We start from the raw sequence: 13,451 nt of genomic DNA, 5'->3' as shown, positions 1-13,451 counted from the left end.
ATTATTTGATGTTTCTGTTTGTATTTTTGAATCAGTATCTTGATATATATAGTATTAGAGGTGTACAGGTGTACACCACTTTGCGCAGCATTTCTTTTTCTTTTTTTTTTTAGTTTTTCGAGACAGGGTTTCTCTGTAGCTTTGGAGCCTGTCCTGGAACTAGCTCTGTAGACCAGGCCGGCCTCAAACTCACAGAGATCTGCCTGCCTCTGCCTCCCGAGTGCTGGGATTAAAGGTGTGCGCCACCACCACCTGGGCCGCAGCATTTCTTTTTTAAAGGCAGGGTCTCACATAGTGCAAGCTGGCCTTGAACTTGATCGTAGCCGAGAATGAGCAGGGGCATGTGCCATCGTGGGACAAACACGCTACCAGTTGAACCACAGCCTCAGTGTCCATTTCCTTAGATGCTCCTGTGCTCGCCCCTCCAAACCAATGATGCTGTTGCCTTGCTTTTGTCTCCTGTAGCATCTGTCTATTTTCGCATGGGCATTTACTTAAGGTGTTATCACGTTTGCTTTTATTTACCAGCGATCGTCCCTAAGAACCCGGACTGAAGCCTCTAGTCATGTCCATTACTGTTACCGTTCTGAATATTCTGTGACATTCCATTCCCCTCGGATGGGCCGTCCCCGTGTTCTGCTGTGACCATTCTTGCGCCTGACTCCAGGAGACTTGCTGGCACCCTTAGCTTCTAGAGTGAATCTTTTTTTTCTTTTCGTTTTTTGAGTCAGGGTGTCTCTGTGGAGCCCTGGCTATCCTGGAACTCGCTCTAATAGACCAGGCTGGGATTAAAGGCGTGCGCCACCACAGCCAGGGTCTAGAGGGAAGCTTTTGAAGCACCCACTTTACTCCTCATCCTACCCATAGTGGTGATTATCTTGACTAACTTTTGTATAGTAGTGAGGTAGAACAGAGTCTTTGTGGGATGTTAGCCTGACACCCTGTTGTTTACTGCTGCTTAGTTCTGCCCCCCCACCCCCCCGCAGCCCCCGCCAGTTTCCCTGTGCTGTTCTCTTCATTGGTGGTGGTGGGGGTCTTAGCCCAAGGGCTGGCGTGCTGACGCCTGCTCTGCGTTTCCTCAGATGCTGGACAGCACTCTAGAGTATGAAGAGTCCTCAGCTCGTCTTTAATCTAGTACAGTGCACTGTTTCCTTGGGTGCCCAGACTAGGGCTGCCCATGGGTTCTTTCTTACTGAACTTATACAAATTTTAATTTCTTCTCTAAAATATATCCATGTTCTCTCCGTCCCCTCCCCTCCAGCCTTTCTGCAATGTGGTCTCACTGTGTAGCTCTGGCTCTGGAGTTCGCTATGTAGAACAAGCTGACCTTAAACTCACAGAAATCTGTCTCTGCCTCATGAGTGCTGAGATTAAAGGTGTCTCATCACCATGCACCTTACCCCAGCTAAAGTTTCATTTCTTTCTTTTCCTTTTTTTTTTTTTTTGATTTTTCAGACTGGTTTCGAACTCAGAGATCCGCCTACCTCTGCCTCCTGAGTGCTGAGATTAAAGACGTGCCACCACTGACCAACTAACTAGAGTTTCTTAAGAGCAAGGCAGAGGAGGTTTTGGTTTCTGGGTTTTCATTCCCCTGGCTTAGCTTCATTTACACGCTGACGGCTCTCAGTCTGTACAGCCTGCCCGTAGCTGCCTTCTGGCACCCAGGCTCCACGGCCTTCTGTTGACCGATGCCATCAGAACAGCCTTCCACCTTCCTTACCTCAGTGAAGCTAGACTCCTAGGAGTTGTCCTCGCTTTCTCTTCCTCCCTCTCTTTTTGTGATCTTCTCAGTCCCAAGGCTTCTTGCTTTTACCTCATCAGGGCCTTTGCAACCTAGCTACCACCACACACACACACATAAACACACCACACCACACCACATCATTATTAGGGCCTTTGCAACCAAGCTACTGCTACACACACATACACACACACACTCACACTCACACAATGTATAGTAGCCTCTTGCTGCACTCCATCAGCATGCCCTCTTCCAGAAATTTCTCCCGCTGTGGGGTGCAATCTTTGTTTTGTTTTTTTGGTTTTTCAAGACAGGGTTTCTCTGTGGTTTTGGAGCCTGTCCTGGAACTAGCTCTTGTAGACCAGGCTGGTCTCGAACTCACAGAGATCCGCCTGCCTCTGCCTCCCGAGTGCTGGGATTAAAGGCGTGCGCCACCACCGCCCGGCTGTGGGGTGCAATCTTAAAACCCAGTTTGCCTGTGCACTTGTGCTCCTTGAGGCTCTCAGGATCAAACAGAGTTTTTTTTTAACAGGGTTCTGAGGCTTTTGCTTTAACCTCTACTGGTTTTGTCAACTTCCTTATTCTACCCTTGCAAACAAAAGCCCTTTTTATTCTTAGGAAATTCTTACTTCAGCTTTTTGTGTAGCTGTCCCTCCAGACAGGAAGCTGTCTCCAACTTCCCCCAAAGCCTGACTCCTCTCCCATTCCCTCTCCCACTAGCTTCTCAGAGTTTCCTCACAGTAACACCCCATGCCATCTGCTTAAAGCCTGCTTATTTGTCTGTGTCCCTCGGCGGCTCTGGGCCTTATGGTCCTCGCTGACAGAAACATCTCTAGTCTGTAGCGCACCAGATAGATTTAGTGTTTCTAGAGTGGGATTAGTGTTCTGGATAAACAACCGATAAAGGACTTGTTTAAAAAACAAACAAAGAAACAAACTAACAAACTCTGAAAGCCATAATATCTCAAACAGCCAGACCTTCAGTGTCATCAGAATGAAGTCCCATCCTGTTCTGGACAGCGTGCATGTATTTTTCCCCAGAGTAGTTTTTGTTTGTTTTGGGAGAGTGGTTTTGTTTTTTATTTATTTTTTTTTTACAGTATCTCAATATGTAGCCCAGATTGGCCTGTAATTTATAATCCTCCAGCCTTAGCCTCCTGAATGTTGGGACCGTAGGCAGGCACCATCATGCTTAGTCATGAGAGTATCCTTCCAGTCTTCCTGTGAGGGGGTGTGTTGTTCTGGGGGAGACCACAGGATGGATTTTACTTTGTTTCTCACTCAGGCCATGGAGAGTAAGCTGCTTGTTGGAGGAAAAAATATAGTAGATCATACAAATGAACAGCAGAAGATCTTGGAGCAGAAGCGCCAGGAGATCGCAGAGCAGGTAACTTTGCGTTCTTACGTGGGGAGGAAGGCGTGGACTGACGTGATTGAGGCCACAGAGCTGACACCTGTGGTATGAGCGCAGCTTCAGAGGGAGCGGAGAGGAGCTGGCAGCCCCTGCTAGCCGGAGACCGACTGGGAGCATCCAGACCCATACTGTGTAGACATGGTCACTAGGGAAAGCTGATGAATTTTGTGGTATCGCTCAGAAACGTCGAGAAAGAGAAATCCAGCAGCAAATGGAAAGTCGAGATGAGGAGACCTTGGAACTAAAAGAGACTTACACCTCGTTGCAGCAGGAGGTAGACATCAAGACCAAAAAGCTCAAAAAGGTAGGAGGTGGAGGTGCCGGGGGCCCTGAGGGAGGGTGCACCTTCTTTGCACAGCCTTTCCTCATCTGTGTCCCCCTGGCTCCAGCTCTTTTCCAAGCTCCAGGCTGTGAAGGCTGAGATCCATGACCTGCAAGAAGAACACATCAAGGAGCGCCAGGAGCTGGAGCAGACGCAGAACGAGCTCACCAGGGAACTTAAGCTCAAGTGAGTAGCTGTCGCCAGGGTCCTGCCATCCCCTGGGTCCAAGAAGACCCACCCCAAGACAGCCCACCTGCTTCTTGCCAGCTCAGCCTCTGCCACCCACTGCCTGCTAATGCTCCTGACAAAGTCACTTTTCATTTCAGTCCGCGTCTGTGAGGTCACCACGTGATCTTCCCGTTCCCTCACCCTTATCTTTGGCTTCTTTCAGATTCTCTGGTCTCACCTGTCACTCAAGAGAGAATCTTTAATTACCTTTTTTCTGATTGGCCAAATGAACACCTTCATACTCATCAACCAGAGCACTGTAAGAACTATTGTTCTCTTGAAGTCTGAGCATCTTCTTTTGGAGTCTCATGTAGCTCAGTCTGGTCTCAAATTTGCTGTGTAGCTAAGGATGGCCTTGAACTCCTGGTGGTATGTGCTATCATGCCTACTCTATGTGGTGCTGGAGGTCAAACCTAAGGCATTGTACAAGCATTCTGCCAACAGCGCTGCTTTCCCAGGCCCCTGAGCAATGTATTTTTTAATGCTTTGTAGGTGATAAAGTATAGCAGCATGTCTGTCATCTGAGCACTTGGAAGGTTGAGGCATGAGGATCACAAACCCAACCCAGACTGTACAGTGAGAGCTTGTCTTAAAAACAAACAACAGCCAGGCGATAGTGGCACGCCTTTATCCCCTGCACTTGGGAGGCAAGTGTATCTCTGTGAGTTCAAGGCCAGCCTGGTCTACAGAGCTAGTTCCAGGACAGACTCCAAAGCTACACAGAGAAACCCTGCCTCGAAAACCCAAAACACAAGAACAACCAAACAACAACAATGAAAAATCAATGCTGAGATGATGTTAGTATTTCAACCAATCAATAAGCCATCTTTGGATTTTTTTTTTTCTGAGACAAGTTCTCATGGTGTAGTCCTGGCTGACCTGGAACTCACTAGGCAGACCAAGCTGGCACTGAACTCACAGAGCTCTGCCTACTTCTGCCTCTGCATCCTGAGTACTGAGATTAAAGGAATGTTCTTTTTCTTTTTTTGGTTTGGTATTTATTTATTTTTTGGTTTTCTGTCTCTCCCACAGTTATCCCTTCCTCCTTTCCTCCTTCTCATCTCTTCAGAAAAGGCCAGCCCTCTCTGGATATCAGGCAACCAAGGAACATCAAGTTGCACTGAGCCTAGGCACCTCCTCTCCTATTAAGGCTGGATGAGACAGCCAGTAGGAGAAAAGGGTCCCAACAGCAAGCAGTAGAATCAGAGACAGCCCCTGCCCCTACTGTCAGGAGTCCCACAAGAAGGCTAAGCTACTCAACCATAACATATGCAGGTTCCCTGGTTGTTCAGTCTCTGTGAGCCCAGGTTAGTTGACTTTGTGGGTTTACTTGTGGTGTCCTTTCCTCCTCTTCCTTGGGATTCTCTGAGTTCCGTCTGAGTTTGGCTGTGGGTCTCTGCAGCCGTGCCCATCAGTTGCTGGGTGCAGCCTCTCTGCTGACCACTGGGCTGGGCACCAATCTATGAGTACAGCAGAATATTGTTAGGAGTCATTTCCTTGGCTATTTTTTTCCCAGTTGTGTTTGGCTCCATCCTAGGTCTCTGGCTATCCTCCCTTTGGGTCCTGCCCTCCAGCAAGTATCGGGGGTGAGCTCCCTCCCATGGTATGGTTCTTAAGCTGGACCAGCCATTGGTTGGCTACTCCCACAGTTTCTGTGCTGCCTTTACTGAAGCACATATTGTAGGCAAGACAAATTGTAGGTCAAGGGTTTTGTGGCTGGTTGATATCTCAGTCCCTCCACTGGAAGTCTTTCCTGGTTACAGGAGATGGCTGGTTCAGGCTCCATAGCCCCCATTGCTAGAAGTCTTAGTGAGGGTCACTCTTATGGATACACTGTGTTTCCATTGCACTGTGTTTCCAGATCTTCCCAGAGATACCCCCAATTCCAGTTGTGTGTCTCAGTACTCTCTCCTGCCACTGATCCCCCCTGTTTCCATCCCCACCCCTCACCCAGACCCCTCCTCTTAAGCAATTTTCAAACAGGTTCTTTAACCGGTCAAGTTTTAAATTTGGAAAGGAGCCCTTAAACTTCAATGTGTGTAAGGGGACTGGAGAGATGGTCAGTGGTTAAGAGCACTGGCTGCTCCTACAGAAGACCTGGGTTCAGTTCCCAGTACCTACATGGTGGTTTACAACCATCTATAACTCCAGTTCCGGGATATCTGATGCCCTCTTCTGTCTTCTGTGGGCACTACTGTGGTGCCCAGACATATAATTCAGGCAAAACATTCTATACATATAAAATAACCTAAAAAATTGAATGTGTGTGGGGCTGCTAAGATGAACACAGGTAAAGATGCCTGCTGTGTAACCCTGGTGACTGAGTTTGATCCTTAGGAAGCACATAAAGGTAGGAGAGAATTTTTTCCATGAAGTTGTTCTCTGACCTCCACACATGCACTGCAGCACTAGCACACACACGTGCCACACATGCACCCACACGCGCACGCACACATGCACACACACATGTACACACACATACACACACTGTAGCAGTTTTCTTTGTAGTCAGGTAGAAAAAAGATCAGAGCTGGGCGGTGGTGGCGCACGCCTTTAATCCCAGCACTCCGGAGGCAGAGGCAGGCGGATCTCTGTGAGTTCGAGGCCAGCCTGGTCTACAAGAGATAGTTCCAGGACAGGAACCAAAAAGCTACAGAGAAACCCTGTCTCGAAAATCCTAAAAAAAGAAAAAAATATCAGAACAAGAACTGCATTAATAATAGTCACCCCCTGGATACTGGAAATATGAAAAATTATATTTTCTAATACATAAATACATTTGCAATCAGAAAAAACATGTTGTGAAAAATAATTCTTGAAATATCAAACAAAATAAAGAGAAAATGTCACATTCTCAAAAACTGTTGGAGGAAGCCATTTTTTTCTTAGTGCCCTGCCCTTCTGAGGGCTTTGTCCCATGTCCATCCCATAGTAACATCCTTTTGGTATTGTTTGTCCTGAGGTTTTGGAATAACAGGCAAATATGGGCCAATCACAATCATAGCGATAACCTAGTGAGGTCTTGCTTCCTGTTTAGTATTTTCCTTTTATTCCTCTGGCTTGGTAGCCCCGGCCTGCCTGTAACGCACTGTGTAGCCCAGGCTGATCTTGAATTCATGGTCCTCCTGCTTCAGCCTCGAGCAGTGGAGTGCAGTGTATTTCACCTGCTGGGTTGTTTGATGCTCTTTTCGGTCCCTGGTCAGGCAGAAGCTCAGGAATCATCTTTATTTTGGTGTTGGTAGGAACTTCCATTCAACCCGTCTTACTAACCTGGATGATTAGAATGGACAGTGTTCCAGCTTGGGCAGCAAGTCACAGGACTGGGTGGAGCCATTTCCTTCTGTCCTGTATTCAGCACTGCAGAAGGCCCACTTACAGATACTTTGGGAAGCAAATGTTTGCCCTAGCATGGCGTCTGTGTCACCTCCCCCCACCACACACACACACACACACACACACACACACACACACACACACACTGTCCACTCACATCCTCGCTCTGCCTGGGTAGGAATGTCCTTCCCATATTCCTGACACAGATCACAATTACAGTTAGCACCTGCTGATGCTGTACTGTTACCTGTTACCTCTTTTATCAGGTAAGGACCAGGTGTCTTTCATGTTTGTGTCTTAACTATGTAGGGTTTAATGTTTGCTGAGTGTCTTGACTCTTACCCTTATTTTGTTGTTGTTTTGGAGAAAGGATCTCACTCTAGCCCAGGATGGCATCATATACTCAAGGGACCCTCCTGCCTCAGCTTCCCAGGTAGCTGACTATAGGTCTGTGCCTTTGCTTAGTTCTGTGTGCATTCTTTATGTGTATTTATCTATGTGTATTCTTACAGGCATCTTATTATAGAAAACTTTATCCCCTTGGAAGAGAAGAATAAAATTATGAATAGGTCCTTCTTTGATGATGAAGAAGACCACTGGAAATTACACCCTCTCACCAGACTGGGGTGAGTCACTGCTGACCTGAAGCAGACTTGCTGGTGGGAGAACAAAAGAATGTTGCATGATGGGACCGGGCTCCTGGGATGTGGGGAGAATGCATTGAAACTTGGAACCTGCCTGCTGCCTAATTCTGTGGGAGCTACAGGCCCAGGAGGTACAAGCTGGGTCCAATCATGATATTAGAACAGTTAGTTACAGTTTCCCATGACCTCCAGTCTTCCTTTTCCCTGTCGGCTGAGGTGTGCTAGGACAGAGGGGTTATTTTGTATGTCAGTCTACACCTGGAGCATGACCATGCTGGAGATGTGGAGCTGTCTGTCAAGGAAGCAGGGATAGCAGTGCTGGTAGCTATGCTTGTCTGCTGTCTGAGAACAAGACAGTGACTGGGGTCCCTTTCAGGTTAAAGGAGGCCTGATCATCTGGATCAGTTGGCACCTCAAGCAAAAAAGCTAAGAAGTTAGCACATGGCTTCTGTCAGCCTTAGTCCCAGAAGTTAGTGCTTTCAGTTCTCTCTGGCTTAGAGTACTCTCTAAGTGTTTATCCCGTTGGCCTGGTCCTGGCCTGTGGGACATATTCCAGCAGGGCCTTAACCACTATCATCTGCTTTCAGGAGCCAGCAGATGATGAAGCGGCCAGTCTCTGCTGTGGGATACAAGAGACCCCTAAGCCAGCACGCACGGATGTCCATGATGATTCGGCCAGAACCCCGATACAGGGTGAGAAGACTGTAGTTGGTTTTTTACTCTTTGCTCTTTTCTTTTTCTATCTTTCTTTTTTATGGTTTTCAAGAATGGGGTTTCTCTATGCAACAGTCCTAGATGTCCTGGAACTATCTTGTAGACCAGGCTGGCCTTGAACTCACAAGATCTGCCTACCTCTGCCTCCCAAGTGCTGGGACTAAACACATGTGCTACCGCTTATTGGCTGAGGTTTCTGTCCTGCCTGATTGCTACAGCTGTTTAGTCCCAAATAAACACACAGAGGCCTAAATTAATTATAAGCTGATCAGCCTATTAGCTCAGGCTTCTTATTAACTATTTATTTATTATGTATACAATATTCTGTCTGTGCGTATGCCTGCAGGCCAGAAGAGGGCACCAGACCTCATTACAGATGGTTGTGAGCCACCATATGGTTGCTGGGAATTGAACTCAGGACCTTTGGAAGAGCAGGCAATGCTCTTAACCTCTGAGCCATCTCTCCAGCCCCTTATTAACTCCTATAAGTTATATTAGCCTGTAATACTTGTCTGTGTTAGCCGTGTGGCTTGGTACCTTTTTTGGTGAGGCAGTCACATCTTGCTTGCTCTGTGTCTGGCTGATGACTGCAGATTGAAACTTCCCTATTCCCAGAATTCTCATTGCTCCACCTCTGCCTCCTTCCTGGTTGCCCTGCCTATACTTCTTGCCTGGCCACTGGCCAATCAGTGTTTATTTAAAATACAAGTGACAGGGTACAGACCATTGTCCCACAGCATTCCTCCCCCCTTTTCTTAAACAACAACTCTGAACTGAATCTCCTTTGTTTAGCTTTTACTGACCATTATTAATAACAACTTGTAACCAACATTCTAAACAAAAGCAAACATCTATAATCCATTTTTTGGGAATGTGGGTGTAGTTTTCTAGGCTACTTCCTGCTGATTGGGGGCACTGATCATCTTATGGGGACCTAAAGAAAATTTAAAATTATGATCAAGTCCTGACTGGAGTTTCCTGTGAGGCTTGATCATCTCAGGCAGCAGTCTATGAACTGTTCTGGATGTAGAACTCAGACATCTGGGCCATTCCTCCTACTGGAGATTTCTTAGGCGCTCTTCCTTTGTTAAACCTGATATCTCTTAATGCAGAATGAATCCACAGTTCCTCATTTCCTGTGGAAACAAAAGAAAAACCTCTTCTCCAAAGTAACATATCTTCTTACTTAAATTTTAAAGTCAAAGCATTATATATATATATATATATATATGAATAGATAGATAGATAGTTAATCCAGCAGCATTTATAATCAAATGTCTTTTAGCAGCTTTTGCTCCTTCCTCAGTCATCAAACAATTTAACGACAACACAATAACATGCAGTATTTAGACTTTCTGTGTATTTTTCATCTTTATGTGGCTTTATTTTAACCTCTATTTTTTAATTTTAATTTTTAATTTTTGGCTTTTTAAAACAGGGTTTCTCTGTGTATCTTTGGCTATCCTGGATTCACTCTGTAGACCAGGTTGTCCTTGAACTCTAAGAGATCCACCCGCTTCTGCCTCCCAGGTGTTGGGATTAAAGATTTGTACCACCACACCCAACTACTTTCTTTTTTTCTTTAAAGGATTTTATCCTTTTTTTCCTCCCAAGCCTACATATATTTTTAGACACACAGTAAACCATTTAGAGGTTTTCTTCATCTTTGAGTCCATTTTTACTATATATCTTTCTTTTTCTGACCACATGAACCTTTAATTTGCTAAGCAATATGTCTAGGATTAAAGCCGTGGCTTTGATGGCTGGATCCAGCCCATTCCTTAGCTCTTTCCTGAGAGTCTAGCCTCATGACAGAGATACTGGCCGGAGCCATGTTTATTGCCACAACTCTATGGTTTTCCAAGGTCCCTGCCACCACCAAAAAGTATGCAGTCAGCTTTTCATCAACACCATTTTAGTGTTTCGTGGCAAGACCTCTTCAAAGAGCTGCAAGGTTTTGCCAGTAAAGCTGAATCAGGAAGCCTCCCTTAAATGAGAGCACTTGCTTCTAACAAGCAAAGCCCACCTGAGAAATTGTTTACTCTATTATTTTCTATCTAGAATAACTTCCCAAGCTCTCTCAGGCTTTTAAGTGGATTTGGTCAGCCTCACATTGGTACACCTTTCTGTTGGCTGAGGTTTCTGTCCTGCCCGATTGCTACAGCTGTTTAGTCCCAAATAAACACACAGAGGCCTACATTAATTATAAACTGATCAGCCTATTAGCTCAGGCTTCTTATTAACTCTTATAACTTATATTAGCCCATAATACTTGTCTATGTTAGCCATGTCGGCTAGGCAGTCACATCTTGTTTGCTCTGTGTCTGGGTGACGACTGCAGACTGAAACTTCCCTCTTCTCAGAATTCTCGTTGCCCCACCTCTACTTCCTGCCTGGTCACCCCATTTATACTTCTTGCCTGGCTACTGGCCAATCAGTGTTTATTTAAAATACAAGTGACAGGGTACAGACCATTGTCCCACAGCAACTACTGCCCAACTTGTTCTTTGCTTTTTGAGGGGCCTAACTCTCAGTTTCCAAATAAATCACACGGAATCTTATTCTTTCTTATGAATGCCCAGCCTTAGCTTGGCTTATTTCTAGCCAGCTTTTCTTAAATTATCCCATCTACTTTTTGCCTCTGGGCTTTTATCTTTATCCTTTCTTTACTTCTTACTCTGTGGCTTGCTATGTAGCTAGGTGGCTGGCCCCTCAAGTCCTCCTCCTTCTCTTGCTCCTTGATCTTCTCTTCTCAGATTTCTTCTCCTATTTATTCTCTCTGTCTGCCAGAGAGAATAATCTTTTTTTCTGCCTCACTATTGGCTGTTCAGTTCTTTATTAGACCAATCAGTGTTTTAGACAGGCAAAGTAACACAGCTTCACAGAGTTGAACAAATGCAACACATCTTTGCATCATTAAATAAATGTTCCACAGCATAAATTAATGTAACACATCTAAGTTATATTCTTCAACAGAAGACTGTTCATGGATTTTTAAAAATTGTTTAAATGACAGTGATTTTTTAAAAATATGTGCATGTGTGTTTGTGGGGATGGAGAGGCATACACACGCATGCTACAAGTGTCAGATGACAGCTTGTGGAAGCTGGTTCTCTTCTTCCACCATGTGAGTCCCAGGGATCAAACTCAGGTTGTTAGGCTTCGCAGAAAACATTTTAACTCACTGAGTCATTTCACTAACCCCAGTGTGTGTGTGTTTTGTGTGTGTGTGTGTGTGTGTGTGTGTTTCTTTCAGGGAGTTTAGGTTTGAGAAATCCTCAGACACCATTATGCCAAGTCACAGTGTGTGTACCTGACTTTCCTGGAGATCTGAGAACATGTACAATAATTTTAACAAATAATATCTGAAATAGCATGCAGGTGATGAATACTAAATGGAAAGGCAGGGGTTGGGGATGACTTATTTAGTAAAGTGCATGTCTTTTGAGCAGGAAGACCTGAGTTCAAGCCCCAGAAACCACACTCAGGCACACCATCATCAGCATGTGGAGGTCAGAAGACATGAGTCAGTTCTTCCCCTCCACCGTGTGGATCCTGGGTATTAAACTTAGGTTAACTGGGGCTGGAGGGATGGCTCAGAGGTTAAGAGCATTGGCTGCTCTTCCAGAGATCCTTAGTTCAATTCCCAGCAACCACATGATGGCTCACAACCACCTATAATGAGATCCGGTGCCCTTTTCTGGCATGCAGACATACATGCAGACAGAACACTGTGTAATATATATATATATATATATATATATATATATATATATATATATATCCACAAACCACTTTGCCGGCTCTGGTGTTGTGCCTCGCAATCACAGAGCTGTCTCTAATAGGAAGATTCCTGGGTCTTGATGGCTGGCCACTTTAGCCTGCTTGGTGAGTTCCAGGCTCATGAGAGACCCTGTCTCAAGGGAGATGGGCAGCATTCCTGAGGATGACACCTGAGGGCATTCTCTGGCCTCCACAGGCATGCACATACACCTGCAGCCACACACACAGATTAGAAACAAGAAAGGCAGAGTGAGATTTAGAGCCATAGGAAAAAGAGGGGTGGGGAGCAAGCACCCTGTCCACAGAGGCCAGTAGACATTCACAGTTAAGGAAGTCCTGACAGTTCTGTGAGACCTTTAGGAAGATACAGGTGTTCCGTGGTGGGCAATAGACCTGTCCTAGGGAACTGCTACTTGCATTTACCATGTGTGTCAGTTGCATAGTCATATAAAATGATATAGTCAAGCACTGTTCAGTGACCCCAAAATACCATGCAATAAAATACTTCCTGTCTGCTGGACCTACACCTGATGTCTGACTGTCCTCTCTGATTGAACTGCTGGGCCTATACCTGATGTCTGACTGTCCTCTCTGATTGAACTGCTGGGTCTATACCTGATGTCTGATTGTCCTCTCTGATTGAACTCTCCTATCTTCCCTGTGCACTTGGTCCTGTTGTTTAGAGCACAGGCAGCTGGTAGGTGATGGACTGGGAGACATGATGTGTTACTAAGTTGTAAAGCAGTTTGTACTGTTCATGATGGCGCACGTCTGCAATCCAGCATGCAGGATGTAACTAATGGCCAGCCTCATCTATATAACATCTCCCAGGTCAGCCAAGGTCACATGTAAAGACCTTATCTCATCAAAGAAACAAACAAAACAAACAGAATTATAAAAAGTTGGTACTAGAAGTGTATACATGAATTAAAAATCTGGTGTATGAAATCCATGAAAATGTGAACTGCTTGCCCCTGATTGGTAAAGTACGCTCAATTTAAAGTTCCTTCAAAGACAAAAAAAATAATAATAATAAAAAATAAAAAAGTTCCTTCATTTTACTTAATTGTATTTTTGCAGCTATCCATGGGCAACCTGTATTTTTGAAATCAAATATTTTTACAGGATCACATTCTGTAGCTCAATCTGTCTGTATCCCACAATAGCTTCAAACTCATAGCAATCCTCCTGCTTCGGTCTCCCAACCACTGAGATTACAGGTGTGAATCATCATAACTAGCTTCATTTAAAATTTTTTAAATTTTTTTTATC

General features: G+C 45.2%; 1 protein-coding gene across 1 annotated transcript in view; it reads left to right on the top strand.

Annotated features, from left to right (window-relative positions):
- The window catches only part of Kif3b (kinesin family member 3B), a 51,447-nt gene that overhangs the window by 30,551 nt on the left and 7,445 nt on the right, over positions 1-13,451 (top strand). Inside the window, exons 3-7 of the mRNA XM_057781238.1 lie at positions 3,027-3,128; positions 3,337-3,459; positions 3,545-3,663; positions 7,551-7,664; positions 8,270-8,375. Of these exons, the coding sequence (XP_057637221.1) occupies positions 3,027-3,128; positions 3,337-3,459; positions 3,545-3,663; positions 7,551-7,664; positions 8,270-8,375 (564 nt within the window). The remainder of the gene's footprint in view (positions 1-3,026; positions 3,129-3,336; positions 3,460-3,544; positions 3,664-7,550; positions 7,665-8,269; positions 8,376-13,451) is intronic.

The sequence above is a fragment of the Chionomys nivalis genome, chromosome 9 (assembly GCF_950005125.1).
Source record: "Chionomys nivalis chromosome 9, mChiNiv1.1, whole genome shotgun sequence".
Classification (NCBI taxonomy): domain Eukaryota; kingdom Metazoa; phylum Chordata; class Mammalia; order Rodentia; family Cricetidae; genus Chionomys; species Chionomys nivalis.
This window is presented reverse-complemented; position numbering and strand designations above follow the sequence as displayed.